General features: G+C 30.5%; 1 protein-coding gene across 1 annotated transcript in view; it reads left to right on the plus strand.

Annotated features, from left to right (window-relative positions):
• The window catches only part of LOC111740061 (adhesion G protein-coupled receptor L3), an 80,211-nt gene that overhangs the window by 43,499 nt on the left and 13,973 nt on the right, over positions 1–22,739 (plus strand). Inside the window, exons 5-6 of the mRNA XM_023530913.1 lie at positions 4,099–4,224; positions 10,014–10,110. Coding sequence (XP_023386681.1) covers positions 4,099–4,224; positions 10,014–10,110 — 223 coding nt within the window. The remainder of the gene's footprint in view (positions 1–4,098; positions 4,225–10,013; positions 10,111–22,739) is intronic.

The raw sequence follows: 22,739 nt of genomic DNA on the forward strand, positions 1-22,739 counted from the left end.
TATTTTTTAATTTTTAACCTCCATAGTGTTTTTCATAGTGTTTATGTCCCCACCAACAGTACACAAGAGCTCTCTTTTCTCCATATCTTCACCAACACTACTTATCTCTTGTCCTTGTGATGATGGCCATTCTAAAATGTGTGAGGTGATATCTCATTGTGGTTTTGATTTGTGGTTTTCCTAATTGTTGATGCTGAGCATCTTTCATGTTTGCCATTTGTATGTCTTAGGTAAAATGACTATTTGTTTCCAAAGTTCATTTTTTTAACTAGATTGTTTGTTTTTTGCTATTTAGCTATATGAGTTCTTTATATATTTTGGATATTAACCCCATATAAGATATATGATTTGCAAATATTTTCTTCTGTTTTGTAGATTGTATTTTTATTTTGTTGATTGCTTCTTTTGCTGTATAGAACCTTTTTAGGTTGATGTAGTCCTATTTATTAATTTTTGTTTTTGTTCCTTGTGATTTCGATGTCATACCCCCCAAAAATCATTGCTTAAGACCAATGTCCAGGGACTTTTCTCCTATGTATTTTTTATAGGAGTTTTATGGTTTCAGGTCTTATAATTAAGTCTTAATCCATTTTGAGTTAAATTTTGTGAGTTATGTTAAGATAGGGATCCAGTTTCATTCTTCAGCATGTGATTATCTAGTTTTCTCAACACCATTTATTGAAGAGATTGTCCTTTCCCCATTCAATATTCTTGGGTTCTTTGTCAAATATTAATTGACCGCGTGTGTGAGGTTTTATTTCTGGGTTCTCTATTCTGCTCTGTTGGTTTATGTGTCTATTTTTATGGCAATACCATACTGTGTTAATGTATCTTTGTGATGTAGTTTGAAATCAGGAAGTGTGATACCTCTAGTTTTGTTCTTTTTCAAAATTTTTCGGTTATTTGGGATCATTTGTGGTTCTGTACAAATGTAGGATTTTTTTTTCTATGTCTACGAACAACACCATTGGAATTTCAACAGAGATTACGTTGAATCTATAGATTGCTTTGCGTAGTACGGATATTTTAACAACATAAATCTTGTAGGAGAACCTTCTTAAGCCATCTGATTGAATTAGCAGTTGCTTATATGTTTTCATTGGAGAAATATGAAGCATTCTATTTTTGAGTTATTTTGGTTTATATGGTTACTAGTTGATTGATTCAACTGATTAATAAATATAAAACTTTAAGTTGTTAGTTTTTGTTTTTGTTTTTTTCTGAGTGTCGATTGCATGATTGTATCAATGGTATTTCCACTGGTAACATTAGAGATGTCACTTTTTCTTTTGATATGCACTCAATTATGTGATACAACTCAGAGGATTTCATAATTATCTTATTTTTGATGTGTGTATGAAAATTATTCCATTGGTAAGGCATGTTCTTTTTTCCATCTTCCTATTATAAAACAATCTCACATTGAAATAAGATATTATATCTGATTGGAATAAGATGCAGTGTCATGTGAAATAGTGGATTAGAATATGCAAATGACTGAACAGTCAAATAACTTTTATTGTAATCTAAAAAAAAGAAATCTCGTGACCATGGTCCAATAAGTAATATGGCTTAATGTAGGACTTGTTGTCACCAGGTATCTTGATTTGCTGGTTGTTTTTATAATCAGTTCATAACATTTAACCTTTGTTGGAAAATGTAAATAGTCCATGGTATGGCTTATACAATATTGCTGCCTTTTAACTGGAAAGGAAGTTCTTCTCTTTCTCTCATTCTCCTTCTTCTCTCTTTTCTCTTCTCCTCTCTGTGTCTCCTGAAATATGTTTAGATTTAAATCACTTCATTAAAAGACACTTTCTCTTTTAAAAAGAAAAATATCCCCTAATGAGGATATTAGGAAAAACAAGTAGGATGTAAGTTAAGATCAAAGCTTAGATTTTTGGCGTGCTTCATTTACTCAGTGCAAATTACAAAACTGTAATTGATAGGGCCTACCTTTGGGTAGAGATTATTATAAGCTTTCTTGAATCTAATTAAAACATTTGTCCTTATTTTCTCCAGATATAGAGAAAGAAATAACCTAATAGATTACTTTAATAATAATGTTAATAATATATAATGCCTTGTTTGGTCATATGTTAATGTTAGAAATGTGAAATGCGACATCTTAAAAAGAGCTTTCTGATCATAGAGCACCCATGAGATTTGGATTTGTCCACATAAAAAACATTGCTTAACCTTTTCAGTCTTTTAGTTTATGTTTATTACTTAACCTTTTCAGTGTTCTTATCTGTACAATATAGGTAATAATTATATCCCGGAGTCATTTTAAGAGAGAGGCCTAACATAATTTCTAGCAATTAATGATTAAACATTAGAAGCTTTTTTATTCCACACTCCCAAACTCACACATATTGTGGAAACTCATGCAAGTGGGTACAGACTTACTTCTTTTAAAAAATAAACAAAATATGAATTGGCTTATAAACACTGAATAAAGTAATTATTTCTAATTATTGATAAATATACCATAAATGAGATTGGTTATAAAACAGATCAATATAATATAATTTTAAATATATTGAAAAGAATATATAATTTGGCATTTCAGATCAAAGAAAGTCCTCAAAGGTTAGCACATCATGCCTCTCTATTTTCCTCACTGTACTGACTACCTAGAATGACTTTTTCTCTCTTGTCTTTCCTTTTTTTCAACTTTATTCTTTAAACTGACTAATTCCAACCTATTTTTTGAAGCTTCTTTCAGAAGTCCTCTTCTCTGAGAAGCTTCCTTGGCCCTCTACCTACTTGCAGCAAGCACTCCGTTTTCATGCTTTGATTCTCCTGACTATATCGTTGTTTCTATCACATAATAATCTTTCAATATATGTGAGTTCTTCAAACAAATCTGAATATATTCTATCTCTGATTCTGCTATATCTTTAGTAGAATGAACTTTTATAACATTAAGATAGGTTTGTCTTGAATATTAATTTTAATGTATCATTCACACTTTTTTTGCTTTTGATTCTTAATAACATTCCTCAGAAAAAGTATATATTTATAGCTTTGTTTTAAATAAAATTACATTGGAATATTACATTTTCAGAAATTGTGGCAAGTAGGAGCTCATGTGAAATAAGTGTATAAAAAGCTAAAAATACGATATATTCAGTGTTATTTCATAACAAATATAAATTTGTGAACGTATAACCAGTAAGATGTCCCAGAATGTGTTTTTAGTTAACGAACACATAGTTAGGGATTATTTTTGTTGATGTTGATGTTGACGTTGGTAGTGGAGGTATGATTTAGGGCAGTTACTGTTTTTATTTTCTTTTTATATATCTTGTTTGATTAAATAGGTGGGAATAAAAATTTTAAATATGATAAAAGTTTTCCCCTAAGTTGTTGATATAGTTTCCTGTTTGAAAACACAACTAAAAAATGTTTATGTCTTTTTCCCCCGTGATTTTGTACTATAACAAGGATTAAGAATTTAATCAGTGATGCTATAAAAGCAATCACATTTCTCTATGATTATTGAATAGAACTATTTTGAGGAAATAAATTTTGAATTTTATATTCTGAAGTTGCAAATTTGATCTTTTATAAGAGAAATAAACTTCAAAAAAGTAAATTCAAAAGAAATGCTTAGCCCAACCTATTTCTTTTTTTGATCTAAATATTTTCTTTCCCTCCCTTGTTCCTCTCTTTCTTCATTCTCTGTTCTCTCTGTAACTTCCTCACTAGGCTTCTACCTAAAGACAATTGTACCAATAGGCTACTTAATATCAAATTTATGAAACTAAAAATAGTGTCTGGAAGAGTCATTTTTTTTCTTTGAACTAAGAGCTTCGATTAGGTGTGTGTGTGTGAGTGTGTGTGTGTGTGTGTGTGTGTGTGTGTGAGTATGTGTGCATGCCTTAAAAGCCTCCAGTCATACAAAATTTCAAGCTTGATGGTATGAATGCTATTATTTTACATTGTAAAAATATGCCGAACAGGCTTTTTTAGATCCATAGGGCAAGGAAGTAATTATATGAATTATCTAAAAATAAAACTCATATGTTTTATACCATAGTTCCCAGCTAAAATGAATTACTTGCTAACAGAACTTAATATTTAATTGGCTAGGTACGCAAAGAGTACGGGAAATGCCTGAGAACACATTGTTGTAGTGGCAAAAGTACAGAGAGTTCCATTGGCTCAGGGAAAACATCTGGTTCTCGAACTCCTGGACGCTACTCCACAGGCTCACAGGTAAACAATATTTGCTAATTAAAATGAAATATATTTTACCTATATTTTGGTATGGCTTTCTTTACTTTCTTAATCAGCTCTCTTTTCTATCCTGTTTAACATTTCAGATTTGTTGTTTTTGCTTTAGTGTGTCTCAAATGGGAATGATTAAGAAAGAAATTTAAGAAACCAAATTGCAATAAAATTATGAAATGTAGGGTCTAAGCTTGTGAAATGATTTCAGATTGGTTCAGGTGAATGAGTATAGAGGTAAGGAAAGGAATTGGGCACTTCACTCAAAATTCTAAGAAAGTAATATTTAATATATGTGATTCTCGAGTTAATTGCTTCTTTTAACCAGTGTAATAATTCTCTATCACATACTGAAAATATTTACTTATTAAATAGTTTGTTTAGTAAAAGCAGTTATAATTCATACCATATCATCTGCTGATTAGTTGAAGAACAAGTCAGGGCAGTGTAGGATACCATAACAGCATTATTTTTTTAAACTAGTATAAGTGCTCCCTCCCACCAGACCAGCACTAGATAGAGTAGCTGCATGGTTCCTTACCAGCAAAATTATAAACTTTGAGGCACCTGTCAGTCATTTTTCCCAGGCAACAGTATCAGTCCAAAGATTATTACATAGAAATTTCACCAACTTCAGGCTGTTAAAATGATCCAGTCAAATAAAAGACATAGGATTATGTGGGTCATGAATGAGTTTGGGTTCAGACTAGCAAACTAATAATTTTAAGATTGCATGATTCAGTGGGAAAACAACTATGTTTTGAGCGTTATCAATTGAACTTTTCTGAAGATTTGAATTTAAACTAATAAAGTTATAAATCGAGAACTTAGTTTTTTTCTTAACTCTTTTAGTTCAATCTATAAATCTATTTTGGTGAATTTGATAATTTTATATAATGTAAGAAAGATCACTGTATTTGTTCTTTGATTAATGCTTAATTGGCTTATAAACTTAACATTAAATTCCCCTGAACGATTCCATTCATATGCTTAGAAAATTAAATATTCTCATAACTCTTAAATATCATTTACAAATTTAATATATATGATTCTCTCAAACACAGCCACTGTCAGATTGGAGAGTTGTATTCACCTAACTAGCACTTGAACAACTCTTATAAATCAAAGATAATGAATAATGTATAAACAAACACTTTTCTCAAACTAATGGATTCTCTTTTATCTTACAGATAAAACCACATATCTAATATAAATCTAATATTTACAACTAAAAATTTTAAAATCAACATATTAACTGTCAAACCTATTAGACTATCTTATTGCTTAAGTTAATAACAAATGATTATGATCATAAAACTTACTCCTATGTATAATAAACAATTATTAATAATTTGAATTTGATTTATTTTATTAATTCTATGCTTTCCTGAGGTTGAAAATTTGCAAATTAGGGGAATGGATGTATGAACTGGGTGGGTTGAGATTTCTGAGTTTAGGACTACTAAATTTGTCAATTAGAAATCTGAAGTCTTACATCATAGTAGGAGCACACGTGAATGATGCTTCCACCATGAGCCCCTTATAATCTATGCTTTTAGTTTCAATCTCATAATCCTCACCTCCCTTTTTTGTAATTATTTTTCCCACAGCTTTTAAATTAAAATTGTTGAAATTCTATATACCATCCAGCTTAATTAGTTCCTTCATGCTTTTCACATAACAGAGCTCACAGCCATTATCCTATAGTCATTTTATTGAAATTTGCCCCTAACGAAACAGTAATATTTGAGAGTTTCATTTATTATGTTATAACAGAGGTTTACAGTGTTTAGTGATACTTCTAAACAACAATGCAGCTTAATAGAATAATCATGAACAATATACGTAAGACAAATCAGGGGTGTTTAATAAATTGGAGCAACTCCCATTTATTAGGTTCATTATTTCAGATATATATTTTAAGTTGTATCATTTTTTCTTCACTTTTACAATTGTAACATCACAATTCCAGTTTTGGGGGGAAAACAAATTATCTTCTTATTTTTAATGTAATACTATTTCTGATTAACTGTTGCAATCCAATTAAAAAAAATAATAGTTACTTAAATCCAGTATATTTAGGTAGAAATAATAAATGTGCTTCATATTAACTGTGACCTTTCATAAGTAAAGTATAAAATACTGATATTAAGAAAAAATTTTGAGAGTATAGATGCCTTTTTCACATCAGAGAATTTCTAAAATAATAATTCTCATATTTTTTTACTTTTTATCGAGGAATATTTGCTTCCATATAATGCCAAGCAGTTTTCCAAGTTCTGGAGATATAATGGTTAAATAAAAAATAATTTCCCTTAAATCTGAATCTGCAGTTCTAGTTGTGGAATATAGAAAATTTAGTAACAAACCAATGATCCAACAAAAAATATCAGATTATGAAAGCTAGTAACGAACCAAGTATGGCTATGTGATACAGAAAGTCCAGGCGGCTTCTTAGATTAAGTGCTGGAGAAAGACTATTTTAGAAGATGATATTTATGCCAAGAATCTGAATGACAGGAAGGAAGTTCAGGGGAAGAAAATTCCAAGTGACAATACATCTAATGCAAAGTCCTCAGGTAAGAGAGAACTTGCAAATTCCAGAATAAAAGGATATTGGCTAAAGTAGATGAGAGAGTAAATAGGATATGAAGTCAAAGGAGAAGGCTAAAGACAGATCCGTAGGTGTTAGTAAGAGTATGTGAGTTTAGACCTTATTTTGATTACTTTAGAAAGCCAACCTGATGATTTCAAATAGGAGGTGACAAGATAGCATTCACATCTAATAAAAATCATATGGCTACTTCATGGACAATGTGCAGTGTTCCCCTTCTTACAACCTCTCCCTAATTAATCCCTGCACATCTCCACCAGAATAAACCTCCAAACTTTTGTTCTTCAGTTCCTTGACTTATTCTAGTATTTTCACCTCCTAAAAACGTTGTTTAGTATGCTTTTAAAAATCTTTCTTTAAAATGGGATCTTACTGTATGTAATCTTCTGTGACTTTTTTCACCCCCATATTCTAAGATTCATCCTGGTTTGTTCTATGAAGTTTTAAGTGTTAGTGCTATGCTACATACTATATATTTTTCTTCTGCCTGCAATACTTTTCCCTTTCCTCTTCTTCCTATTCAACTATTATTTGATATAGTAGAGTAAGTTGTTAACCTCCTAGATCAGAAGCCAAATGACTGAATTCAAATTCTGGTTAAGCCACTTAGTAGGTCTGTGACATTGATCATGTTAATTAATCTCTGAACCTCAGTTTTCTAATGAATAAAAGAGTACCTACCTCAAGGAGTTCTTGTGAGGTTTCAGTGACTGAATACACGAAAAATACATGATATAGAACCTAGAACACAGAAAGAATCAATACATATATACAATATATTATATATACATAAGTATAATATTTACCATGTACCAGACATTATTTCAGGTGTGTGATACATCAGTGAGAAAAAAAGACAAGCATTCTGTTTTTGCTGACCTTCAAATATAATACACATATTAGACATTAAATATTGAACATTAAGTACAAAAAATAAATACATTATTATAATATGCAGTATTATAGGAAATGGTAATATCTATGGGAGGTAATAGTAGAGTTAGGGGCAAGGAATACAATTCTAAATATAGCGGTCATGTTAGGTCTCTTCAAGGAGAAAATGTACGAGTAAAACCTTAAAATTGATGAAGTGGTTACTCATACCTATATCTGAGGAAGGAGTACTCCAGTCAGAGGAAACAAGTACACTAAGCTCTAAGGCAGAGGCATGCTTGCTGTATTAAAGAACAGCAAGGGAACAGGTGTGGCTAGCCCAGGTAGAAGACACTAATAGAAGATGCGATAATGAGAGCAGGTCATATAAAGGTCGCCTAACAAGATGACAATTCCATCAACTCTCATTTAAGATGTCACTTCAGTGCAGTGTTCTCAGTTTCTAGACAAAGACATCCCCTTATGTGCAGTTTCTAAACTATTTTTTAGATATGCAGTATAACAAACATTCACAAAAGTGCATAAAATTTAAGTGCATGACACAGTGAGTTATCATCTCTCCTCAGGTCAAATAAGAATATTGTGAGTACCTCAGACACCCTTTGAACTTTTCTTAGGTATTCGCCTCCAATCTTAACCACTATCTGAACTTTTAACACTACATTTTGTTTTGCACATGTTTGACACTTATTCGCGTGAAAGCATCTAGAACATATTGGGGTTTTTGTTGTTGTTTTCTTTCTTTCTTTGAACATCTGTGTTGCTGCAGGGGACTATTTTGCTTTTTTATTCATTGCTGTTTATTATTCTATAATTTATTCATCCATTCTACCATTGATAGTCATTTGAGTTGTTTGCAGTTTTAAGTTATAATAACTAATGCTTCTATGGAGATTTGTGTGCACATTATTATACTTTTGCATTTATTTTTGTGATTTGATTGATTTCTCACTTACTAGTATAGCAGCTCCATGAAGCAAAGACATCCTGTGTTTGCCTTTCTCCTTTGTATTTCCCCAGTTAGTATTTGGCATATAGTATAGAAAATTAATATTTTAATTAATGAATTAATAAAGACACATGTGAGAGATTTGTTACCAGTATTTCAATCTGAAGCTTTGAAGTATTTTTTCAATACAGACATTCTTAAGTTCTCAGGACCTATAATCCTGTACCAGTTTTCTTATTCTGCTTTTATTTATTAGTTTTACTGTGTCTGTGAGTTTGCTGACCTATATAACCTATATTGTTATATAGACAATATTTCTGAAGGATAAACATGTCCCAAGAGTCCTAAAACCAATTTTAAGTTTAGGCACTTCTATTATTCATAAAGTTCAAATATATTTGGAATGTAACCTATTTGTGAGCTTCGTTTCACCATTAGTACTAGTAATAGTTCTTATGACTATTTCATCCTGGGAAAAGTTTCTGGAAATATTTTGTTTATTCCTCACAGGATTGTCAATACTCTTTTGATCCTGAACTTAATATAATAGCAAAACAGCATAAACTCAAAAAACCAATCTCTTCACAAATGGAAAAATATTACATTGCTTTCTTGAATTATCCCACACTTAGAATATTGAGAGTATATATTATATAAGAATGTCTAGTTATTTATAAAACTTCCTATTTTGAAATGATAAATAAGGGTGAATCAACTTCCTTTATCTCCTTCAAAAGAAAGAAAAATCAAGATTATATGTAATCTATAAAATTACATTGGTCTCCTTACAAATTTATGGAAATGTTAATAAAATTCAGTAGCATTTTAATAATATTCTATGTTCTTTTCTTACCAAAAGCTTTCTTGCAAGATTCTGAATCTTGAACTAAATATTTTGTTAATAAAACTGATAATTTAATGCATGTAAAATATCTCTTTCCCATTAAAGTTACAACGAAAGTAATTTGTTTTACCTTGAAAACTAAAATTATTACATTCCAACTGTCTAGCATGCACTTCTATATACCTTCAACGAGTTTGAATTGGGATAGTATGTTACATCTACTCTTTTTTATAATTATTATTGTTTTGGGTATAGGCATTTACATTAAATATATAAGGATATGCTTAATGAGAACTAATTATCATTAATTTTGTTTCTGATGTTCTCATGCTACTGTATTGCATGCATGTGGAAACTGTATATTTGCCAGATGCCAGAAACAAAGTTCTCATATAATTAAGAAAGAAAAATAATGATTATTTTGTGAAAATTTACTGCTTGGTGAATTAGTTTCCTTTTCTTTATTCCCCCTCTAGAGCCGAATTCGTAGAATGTGGAATGACACAGTCCGAAAGCAGTCAGAATCCTCCTTCATTACTGGAGATATAAACAGTTCAGCGTCACTCAACAGAGGTAATTAGAAATGATTTTTTATATTCATTACTTTTGTGATTACGTTAAGACGTTCTCAAATGCATTGCTTTATTTGCGACTTCTAAAACTTATTCCATATGATAGAAATATTTCAAGGATATAAAACCTGGTTGAGTGTAGCAGTATGTTCCATTATTCATAAGCCCTTTTTTAATCTTGAATTTTCAGGAAATCTTTTCTAAAGGAAGTTAGTAAATGAGACCTTTCTTTTTCTAGTCATCTGCCACTGCTATAAACTGGTGAGATGTCAGGCCTCATTGGAAGCAATGAAAATGAGCAATTGTGTGGCTATATAGTCTGCTAAGCATCATAGAATTGCACATTGTCCTAGGCATAGAGCGATTTCATGGTTTTTGTGGAAGTAAATATATACTTTCTAATACACACTGAAGGCAACTTGTGTATTTGGGGGGGAAATCACATCTAATCTTGATATCTAAAAGACATTTATCCAGATAATACTAGATATTTAAAGATCTAGGAGAAAAAATGCTACACACACACACACACATGCACGCACACACACACACACACACACACACACACACACAATGATTTTTGAGTGTGTATGTGCTTCGGGTTAAAATATTGCTAGGTCATGATTTAGATTTTTTTAATGAAGTTCCCCTAATTTACTGTTTTGTTTGTGATTGATTTTTTTAAAAAAATTTCTCTCTCTCTCACCCCGCTCCCCTCCCTGCCATAGCATATGTGTGGGTGTGTATGTGATTAGAATTAATTACAGTAAAAATGAGTATATGCAACATCTGTGGAGAGTTAGAGTACACTACAGTCAGTGCTGGAAAATATTTAGAGTACAGTATAGTGTTATCTGAGAAGGTGGATTTTGTATTAGTTTATTTCAATCAGGCTGTCCTAAGAGATGATTTTGATACATACAATCAGAAGTCATTTTTATGATCAACATTGTTATTTTTTTCTTACACACAAACTAAGATTATTAGCTTGTTCTAAACATGTTTCTGTCAGCTCTTTTTACATTAAATGATATTTAGAAACAACTTAACAATTATGGCTAAGATTAGGAAAGAGTCAGATACTGGTGCTCTTAATTACTTTTATTCAAATTGCATCTTGTTTATATAAAGGAAGTTAGGACATGTAGTCTACAACTTGAATTTCACGTAGGGATCCATGTTATATATGATCTTAATTGACTTTCATATGTAATTTGGGGCAGTAATATAGTAACAATCACCTAGTGATGATATTAAATTTTCTATATCACTTTTGCTTATGTAAGAACAGTGAGTGCAAATATTCCTCCAAATATGAAGAAAATACATTACAATAAAACAATTACTTTCTTGTATTTTATTTCATTATTAGTCTTTTTATTTGCTACAGTTTATTGATTTACATAACGTCTCTCAAGTATTCTCTCTTTAAATTTTGTTTTAATGGTTTATTTGTAAAAATTTATTTAAATATGAATTCTCTAACTTTTTAACATACTTTCCAAGTTATTGAGAACAAATTACTTAGAAAAGCCTCTAAAGCTTAGGAACTAATTTGCTTCCATAGTGACAGATTTTCTTTATTCTTTAAAATAATCCCATACATAGAAAATTACAGTATATTCCTAGAAAGAGAATTATCCTTATTAACAGAAGTTATTGTTAGAAGCATCTTGCATCTAATGATCACAGAAACCATAGAATAATTGTTTAAACAAAAGATGAGATAATATGATTTTAACGATGCACTGTTTATTTGCCTACTGTGAAGATGGATAAAAGCATAAAATTATTATTTTGTCTAGCATTATGATCCAAATTTATGTAAGGGTAGTAAAGTACATAACGTTAGTAAAAACAAAAAACTTGATTTTAAGGTTGATCACATTATGTAATATTGCTGAGCCCTTTGTAGTTTCTTCTCAAAAATTTCATTAACTTGGAATATGGAATATGTAGATGACTGTGTCGATCTGAATTATATTTAAAGAAAAAAATTTATATTGGCTGATCATATGTTTAAGTTTATTTTTTAAATCTTTAATTTTAAAAGATATTTCTTGAAGTTATTGAAGAAAGTATAAAATGTCTTGTGACATTCAGTAAGTTACTTTAATGATGACTTTGGGAGTAAGTTAAATTGAATTTACAATTTGAAGTGTGTCCAGGCAGTGATCTTTTCCTTCAGGATATATATGCTTCCTTTCACTCGTTGACTCTAATAGTGGTAGACATCATAGTGATCTTCTTGATTCCCTATATTAATTTTCTAGTCCCTCAAGTCAGAAACTCCTCATTTTATTCTCATCTCATTATTGTTTATCTTCGATGAGTGAAATACTTTTATTTCTTCATATTATATCTCTGAACATGGTCTTTAACCTCCTTCTTTACTCTTGTCTTATTTCCCAGGGTCCTATCTTCCCTTCATTCAGGCGTGTGTATCATATTTAGGTAGGTGGCATCCAAGACTCATCTTTCCAGATAAACACTTCAGTCACCTCAGCTATGTGATTATCCACCTCTGTTTATTTAAAAGATTATAGTCTCTGTTATTAAAATAAAAATTTTAGGCACTGAATCTTTACATCTTCATATATTCTCACTTCCCATTCATTGTTAGATTCTTATAGCTAGCCACATTTTTTAACTCGAACTCTATTTTCCTTGCTTCCTAACTTAGATCTAGTAAATATCTTATATTTGTCTTTAGAATAGTCCGACCCTTGAACACTACAAGAAATTGTCAAAAAAATAATTATTTTTTCACTTTAAGTTTACTTTCCTATTCATATCACTGAATAATTATTTTAAAATTCTGTATGTCTTATAATCTATTCTCTCAAATAGGAATCCATCATTATTACCTTTGGGATCTATTAAGCGTAGAACTTCTCAATGGTTTTTATTTTTTCAAGCAATCTCTAATAATCTGTTCTTGAACCTACTTGTTACATCCTATGTATCAGATTAGCTGTCTAGATTTCCCAATATATTAAACTTGATTACTGTTGAGATTTTACTCCTTGAAATCTTGTGAGACCTTGGAATATTTATCGATTATTTATAATTCACCTAATCATTTTTATATATTCTCTTTGGGATTTGTTATTTAGTCACTTCATCTCTTTAAAATATTTCATTACATTTGTCTTTTGAATATGTATATTTATGATGATGGTTTCCAGATGTTCTCTATACCTTTCAAAATATTTTTTCCACCACTGACATGTTTGCTACAATGCTACACACTAACATAAATCCAGACTTCCTTGAGGCCAATATCCCAAGTCTGTTATCAAGTTATTTCACACATGCAACATGCCACGTAAAACACAGGTAAAAAGGAGCTTTTAGAGAACTCTGAGGTAATAGTTGATTACCGAGATTTTCAAGGAAGGTTAACCCAAATGCAAACTCAAGTTTTCACATACCCCACAGAAAGAGTTTATTCATTTGTTCATTTAAATATTTATTATTTCCACATATTTTGAAATCAGTCCTCAATCCCCGAGCTCCTCTCAAGTCTATTGGAAATCAAATCCAAATTTCTAGTATCCCCAACTTCCTGGTAGTGATAGAAACAATTTGTAGGTAATCTTTCCCACCTGTATTCCCTATCCACAGTCTCTGCTAGCAAAATCTCTTCTTAAGCAATTTAGATTAATAATGTCTCAAAAACTTGATTTTAATCCCAAAATGAACATTTGCTGAGAAATTTATCTGGTAATTCAATTAATTATTAAATATTTGCACTTTTTGTAGATCTATAAAAAAACGGGATGATTTCTAAAATTGGATTGTATTAAGCTTTATTTCATTATGAGTAACATAATTGCATTACCCTTGTCTTTTTATTTAATTGATTGAATTGACCTCAGGAATTTCAATTTAAAATCGAGTTTTGCTAGGTTGTTGCTACCAATATGGTATGGTTATGTGAATTACAGAAAGGTGCCTCCACAACTGTGGAGTTATTGCAAAAATGTGCCCCATCTGAGTGGCAGAATTAGCAAAAGGGCATTTCTTCTTTTGGAACAGTGGCTCGGCTAGCATCATGGGTTTCTGTTTACCCCTACCTCCCATTCATCATCTCATAAACCTCCCACACAATGCAATTCAGATTTTTATACATGGTGATCTGACTGTTAGGTAGCTAGTTGGACATGAGCAACAGGGGGAACAAAGGAATAGGAATAGAGACTGCCCAAAGAACATACTATTGGTAGTTAGAGAATCCCTCCTTCATTCCCAGAGGAAAAGGAAAGGAGGGTCATAATCTTAGCTGACCTAATCTGGCTACAGATGCCTGCACAGAAAATACTACCCTAATTTGCCCACAATTTAAGCTTCATTATAATACTATGTTTATGCCTGGAAGTTCATGAATCTAATTACAACAGACTGAACTCTGAGTAATCACATGCGTAGTAAGCAAAGTGTTATTATATAGCAACCAACTGTCAGTTAAGGTGACCTCACATATAGATCATCTAGGACCTCCTGTCACGATTCAAATATTAACAGACCTTTCTACTTCTGCATTGTTACAGCTTCTCCTTGCTGAAAACCTGCTCCTCCCTTGGGGTGTACTCTGCTCTGTCTTATCTCTTCACCTCCCAAATTTCAGAGCACTGCAGCCTTGCTTAGCATGGCCTATCTTCTTGTAAAATGTACTTTCGATAAATCTTACTTTTTCTAAATCTTGCTGACCTCTAATTTTTTTGCTGCATTGGCAAGGAAGAATCGAGGGACAACACACAATACCTCTGTCCCCCATGCTGCTGGGGCAGTGCCAGATGTCAAATCACCCCAGAAGTAACATGACCACTAATGCTATATTTATTTAAGCCAAATTTAAATGTTATGTGGCAGAAGACTGATCTGCAGACATGTGGCACTTATTAATGTTGGTGGATTCTCCCTCTGGGGTTCAGAGTTATATTAATCTATACATACATTCTCAATAAAAGTATGTAATCAGTAAAATTATGATATCCCGTGGCAATTTTTTAGTCAATGTTAAGGGTAAATTTTGGCTCTCAATAGCACTACTAAAAGCTGACCTCAACTGTTAGGAGCATTGTTAATACACAGGGGAAAGGGGACATCAAATAGACATTTGCAAGTAGTTGACTTCCTCATTTCAGTTTTGTATGGTGGTTTTAAGAATCATTTAACCAAGTGGCATTTGGTAAATTGCTTAACGTCTCAGTGTCTATACAATAGATATATAAACAAAACCCAATCAAGGAGACCTTGAGAGGGTTAAGCGAATTAATATATGTTTTGTGCTTGCAATAGTGCCTAGAACATAGTAAGTACTATGATTATGATTATGATTATGATTATGATTATGATTATGATTATTTAATTCAGAAATTCACTTATATTTTATACAAATGAAAACTAGTTCTTGCCAGTGCTCTCATGTAATCAAATATTAAAATTATCATTCAGTGCTAAAGGTTTCCTTTCTTTTTTTTTTATTTTATAGTAATAAGGTGGTAGGAATGAGGTGTTACCTAAATGCCGAATAATAATAATAATTTACCTAAGATGGTGCTACCCTTGAGACTAACAAAAAATTAATTAATTAATTAATAAAACTGAATTGTCTCTTCTAAATCAGACATTATTTTTATTTCTGCCTTAGTTGTACTTGCCACTTTTGATCTGCAACCATGTTTTAGCATGGAAAAAAATAAAGGTAAAATATTTTTTCTCCCTACCTTTGATAATGATATAAGCAAACAATGTCTTCTCTTTCCATCAAGCCCTATTCCACCATTCATAAGCTTAGAGAACACTGGTTCAATTCAGACAGCCCTGCTAAGTAACCAGTTATGTAGCAGAGCAGGGACGTGACTCATTGCCATTTCAAGTTCACGTCTTCTCAGGGCCTGTATTGTCTTTTTTAGGAGGTTGGTCACTGAGGCAGAAGAAACTTCACAATAAATCACCTGCCACCTTATTAATATTCAAGCTACTAAACATTTTGTTTTTATGTTGTTAAAGAAAAATGCAAATGAAAAAGTGTAAGTGGTGTTTCACTATGATTAATGATTTTTGTAAATTAAAGCAGATAGGGTGAAACACTCATAGTCGTTCACTGCACTTTATTGTCACTAAATATGATTTGGCTTATATGCATGAAATATGTCATATTGCCCCAAAACCTTGCTATTTTGAAATGTCATGAAATCATTCTTTGTATATATTAACCAAATCCTAGTATAATCCCACACCTATTTGTGAATTTGTAAAAACAGTTAATGATGTGCCTAAGAGTACTTGCAGAGCTAACAAATCAGAATGGCCTATATAATAAATTACTTTTTATTATGAACAAGCGTTATGATGATATGAGTACAAACATAGTAAGTATTCCATGGCATGAAAAAAAAATTTTATTTGAAATTTGCCATTATATTTATATCTAGTATTTTTACCTTTATGTTTTTTATTTAAAAGTGTGGCAACAGTGCTCTCTATGTTAATTTCTTTCCTTTGTACATGTTGTCAGTAGGGACATAATCAGAAAATATACAATAAAATAAGAAAATCTGTGTTAGGAAAATCACTTTAAAGAAAAACTTTTAAAATGCTTCCCCCATGAGTCCTTCTTATGTTTTGTTTTTAACTTCGTCTCTTTGATATGAATCCTTCAAATTATCCAGTCTCCCACAGCCAATTACACAATAGTAAAAGTGTTTTATATTATTATTATTATTATTATTATTATTATTATTATTATTACTACTACTACTACTATTTTATAGCTTTCACAGATTCCTTCACAAAGAAAGTTTTTTAATTAACTATATGGAGAAAATTTCTTCTGGTTTATTATCTTATTGCTTTATATATAGTTAGCAGTATCTCTTACCTCTTTATTGTAAATCAAACAAGCATCAGTGAGATACCTTAATAATTTCTATAGTGCTATAGAACATTTCCACTTAGTTTTAAAATATACCATTGTTTCATATAAGTTGTTGAGGTTATAATTTTCAAAAAATATAATTTTTTTAGAACAATGTAAAAACTTCAACTTATCTTCAGAAATTGCTGGCATTCTTTTCTGTAATAGAATGCAATATGTCTCTTTATAATTCTTGATAAATTTGAGATTTCTCCTTTAGTGTGTGTAGCTATCATTTACCTATTGTACGTAGTTAATTATTCATTATCCGTTATCTTTGTATCCATCAAGAAGCTGGGTTTCTTGGTAACTTTCCAAGATCATATAGCTAGTAAAGGGCAAATTCTAGATTCCAAACATGGTTTTCTAATCACAAAGCCCTACTCATGATAACAAAAAATTTTCATTATTTTCTGATAATGAGAGTTTTTCATGAAGCTTATTGAAGATTAAAATAAAGATATTTTCTAAGGATACATTTCAAATGATTTTTGTCATCTCACATGGAAATAAGATATTCCTAACAACACAATTATCCATATCTTTACTTCTTAATTTCCTTCCTGTACAATTCACTTTCTTCCATCTAAAATTTTCTAAGTACAGTTCTTTAGCGTGGTCTTATCCTATTCATTTAAGGAAAGAAAAGCCTTAATACTGTGGATATATGGGAAGATTGATTGTCCGATACATATTACTTTTACAAAACTATTTGATATGGAATATGCTGAATTACTATACATCATTGTCCAGTTGTAGGACTAAGGTTACAAGAAGAATTTTATAATCATTCTTTTTTCCTGGAAGCTCTCAAGGTATTTTATTGGTAGAATCGTTTTATCTTTAATTTTAAATTTCTTAAATTTCAGTGAAAGAATGAACATTTTAAGGCAAAGATTCTGTTAAAAAATCAGGTAAATAATTTCTGTCTATAACATTTAGTAATAGAACCAAGGATAAAACTTTCCCCAGATCTTTTTACTCCTAAACTTGATATTTCTTGAAACTGTCCTCTCTCAGGACAACATAATAATTCCTAGAATAAGTAGAAAATCTATTTGAGCTAACTTCTAATAGATAGTGATAATATTAAAATTAAACTTCTCGTTATTTTATGTGCTAGTTCTGGTTTTAATGAAAGCTATGAAATGTCTTATAATTCAAAATTTAAAAATAAACAAAACCTGACTGTCTCTCTCATTTGAAAAAATGTTCCTACTCTATTATAAACATAAAGGTTGTGATAATATACATGTAGTCTATAATATCCAAAGTTAACTGAGTCATCACTTTTCAAATCATTTTTCTAAGAAATAGATTATTTAACTTATATCTGATGTTTTAAAAATGAATAGAAGTTAATTCAATTACATGAAAAATTAAAATATAAAACAGGGAATCTACACATAGCAAAAAAGATACTTAAATTTTCAATATCAATAATTATGTAGTATCCAATTAAAATAGCTCCTATTGAATTGCATGCAAATGCTTGCACTTTATATAGCTCAACCTTATATACTGCATGCTATTTAAAAATAAGTGTTTATGTGATAAGTTCTCCTATGATATTTATAATAGGCTTTCTTCATAATTTATCATTATAAGGAAACTGGTGCTTTAAAAACTAAGACAAGTTACCCATAACATTTATTGAAGGTAATTTACAACACCAGAAAATCACTGGTGAATTAGGAAAGATTTGAGAGGATATACAGATTGAAGGAAAACAGTTAATCTTGATGTAGAAAAATAGAAACAATATAAATTTCCTAAAACAGCCTCAGTCTAAACAGAACAGAGCTGATTTTGATTACTACATGACAAAATAAGCCTTCTCTGAAAAATATTATCAAGAATATTTCTATTCATAGATACCTTGTTTTAATCAAAATCTACTTTGGTCAGACATACTTTTTTCAAATACAGGTGCTATATTTAAAATTCAGGTTTTAGCCAGAATAGGCCTCTGCATGTAAGCTCATGTAATTTGCACAATATAAGAAAGTATGCCAAAATAGGTCAGAGAATTATATGAAAAGTCATAATTTCTTTACATTGGTGAATTATTTTATATTAAATGGTTATTATACTTTCCTTTGTTCTGAAGTTTGTTTTTTCCAGCAAAAATGCACAAGCAATGTATGATTTACAAACATAATTGTGGGGTAAAATATATCCCACGTTCTACATTTTTACTAAAATTAACTGTGTATTGCCTATGGATAAGCAGACTTGGCTTGTTATCTTTAGGTTCAGTATTTTTTGTTTTGAGTACTATGCCACGTATTCAAAATCCAAGTTAATAGCTCACAGAAATATGTGCATTTGACGACAAAGATGTAGAGATGAATGACTGAGTAGTATAGGTTCATTATTTTCACTGCAGACCAACCACTTCCTCTACTGTGAAGCAAGAATTCACTAAGAATTCTGAGTTCCAATTCTACCACTCTTGGCTTCAGCAGTCAAAAACTTGAAATCTCTGAAAAGCTTTGCTTTCTGCTAATTATGTAAAAAACACTGAATATCTAATGGCATCAGTTTCTTCAACTGCAACACGACTGTGTTGCATTTCATGGCAATATAAATATAATATAAAAATAATAATTTAAAGCTTTTAGAAGAAAATATATTTTAGATTTAGTTAAAGGAGGAATTCTTAAAAGTAAAATAACAAAAATCATAAACAAAGAAAAAGGCATTCTTATTTGAAAATTTAAACAGTACTCATAACAGGTGAGATATTGGGAGAAGGTGTAATAACATATATAACGAGCAAATTGCTAGTACTTACATTGAATAAAGAATATCTACAAATCAATAAATAATATTTAAAAACTCAACATATATGTGGGTAAAAGATAACAGGCGATTCACAGAATAGGAAATCTTGTGGCTAATAAACATATGAAAGAGTACCCCGTCTCTCTGGTAATTGGGGAAATGAATGTATTGCAGTAGTATGAGATATAAATTCATATTCTGTCAAATTGGCAAAAATGTCAATCTGTTAATACCAAGTCCTAGCTAGAATTTAAGAACTATACACTGCTCTCGGAAGTGCAAATTAGTACAAACACATTTGGCAACATTTTGACGATATTTTGTAAGTTATGGACAACATATGACCCAATAATTTGACTTCTAAGTATCTATTGTAGTAAAACTCATGTGTCTGGACAAGAAGACATGTATAAAGCCAATTAGTGCGAAACAAGGGAAATAGACTCAGTAATTTCTAGGGTTCACACCTCAAAAGCTCTGAATTTATATATTAAAATAGAGGCAAAACCACTGTATTCAGAATATTTCATCTTTTATTGAATTAACAATAACCAGTCTGTACTCTGGAGAAAACATGTCATTGAAATCCATATTAATGGATTCTCAATGAATGAATTAGCTATTAAAAGAAGCTGAAGCATCTTGGAACCATTTGAAAGAAATTTAATAGGCAGTTTGATTAAATTTTAATAGCAAACTTGTTGGCTATTAAAAGTACACAGTGTGATAAATCAAGATGTCAGCTCTTCAATTTATGACTTCAGAAAAAAATGATGAAAGAGCTCTTGGCTTTTAATGAAATATTTCTTCCCTGACACTTTGTAATTTCATTGTTTGGTTACAAACAGTAAAAAACATAAAATTACGGTTTCTGTGTTTTTTAAGATTACTTTCTATAAATTTTAAGTATAGCATACAGATTCTGTTAGTTTTGTTTATTATTATAAGTAATTTAGTCTTGATTTATATTGCTGTCTCCATTTTACAGAGTAGCTGTTTAAAATCGAACTAATCATTGCTTGCACTGTCTTTTGGTAGGTTATGTGTGTTGATATTGTTTTGTTATACAGAAAAGCAAAAAAAAATACGAAACAAAACACTTAAAATAGCAAGGCCTATTGAATTAGTTCTCCATAGTTCTGGAAGCCTCATCTATTTTTATTTTTATTTCTTCATGTTATATAAATTAGTACATGAATATGAAAATTAAATAATTCAACATTAAAGAGAAGCAAATGAGTAAAAAGTAATGTACTCCTACAAGACTCCTAAGAGAATTTTGTTGAAACATATTTCTGGGAGAGGGTGCTAGAAAATATTTGAAAATCTTTGATTTAAATATGTTTAAATTAAACTATAAGAGTCATGTGGGACCTTGAAAACATAAATATTTCCAAATTTGTGTTTTTTATATATTAAATGATGATGATTGATTAGATAATGTTAAAAATCTTATCCACTTCTAAATTCTGAGTTATAACTTTTCTCGGTGCTATATTTCAGTTGATTAGGTGATACTCATGCGTAAGATCTATCTTGGGTACTTCTGATTCACTTTTTCCAGTTTTCTTGTTTATATTATAGTTAATTCACTAAGGAAGGAGACTTATGACTTTTTTCTTTTATACCAGTTTTCTTAACACTGAAAAGGCAATAAAAGTCACAGGGCCCTTTCACCAGAAAGAAGAGCAGGCACAATGAAACACACAAACATATGCCTAAAGCACTTTACATAAAATTTTAATGGCTTAACAGATTCATAGATACCATATAGTAGTGAAAGATCCTTTGCCTTATACTAAGGTTAGTGTTCTAATTCTATAGAAAATACATTAATGAAACTATATTTACTTGTACAAAATGAAGTCTCCATTATAGGTCAAAAGTAAAAGCATCACTCAATAGTAACTCTGCTTTACCTATAAGTCTGATTTAAATACATCAATCAATGTTTATAATGGAAATGACTTTATAAAAGAAAAATATGTCAAATCAAGGAAGAGAGAACCATGAAGGAATGGGATGGAGGATGATGTATATTAAGGAAGAAAGAATTTCCTTTTTAACTTTCTAGTTAAAACTTTTATTGATATAAACAGAACATTTACCATTCTAATATTTATAAGTAATAAGAATTTGAAAATTGAAGTGTATTGGTATGTGACTATTAAAGAATGGTTGTGTTCATTTGGTTCTTTAGATCACAAAGTTTTTGAATTATAAAACTTTGCCTATCCAATATATCAAAGAATACAAGTATATTTTTAAAAAATGAAGTATGAGGTGCAGAGCAGAGTGATAATTCAAGTTATTTTAAGAGCTTTTCAGTATACTTTTGTTAGCCTGCTGTCAAGAAGAAACGTTTGAATTATGTTTCTGAATGATATAATGTAGGTTCAAGCGGGATCCAACTGTCATCTTTCTTCAGATCTGTTCTTTATTTCATAATTTCAAAGCACACTGATCTGCCTTAGTTTTTTTTTTTTTTTTTTTTAGTCCTCAATTACATGTATTACACTGAATTGGCCTAGACAGAGCTGTCATTAAGGGGCTCCCAATGTCAAAACACCCATTTATTTTCATACAGAAAGATATAACAGTTTGGGGGTAAAACTATACATTTGAAAAGAATGTAGTCATTTATAATTATATTCCATTCAAATATCACCCATTCAAAAACATTTATGTAAGTATCTTCAGGTATAAATAAAGTAAAAAATAAAAAGTCTTTTTAAAAAATGACTATGATTTTACACTTAATCTTTTCCAGTTGCCTTAGGGTCTGACTTTCAAATTGTCAGGAAAACTTTCCTAAGTTTTTCATATGGAATATGAAAATTCAATTTGCTTTGTATTACAACTTTACCAGAAATAAAGATTTGTGATCGACTTTCTCTAGACAGCTTCGTTGATGATTC

The sequence above is a fragment of the Pteropus vampyrus genome, unplaced genomic scaffold (assembly GCF_000151845.1).
Source record: "Pteropus vampyrus isolate Shadow unplaced genomic scaffold, Pvam_2.0 Scaffold57, whole genome shotgun sequence".
Classification (NCBI taxonomy): Eukaryota; Metazoa; Chordata; class Mammalia; order Chiroptera; family Pteropodidae; genus Pteropus; species Pteropus vampyrus.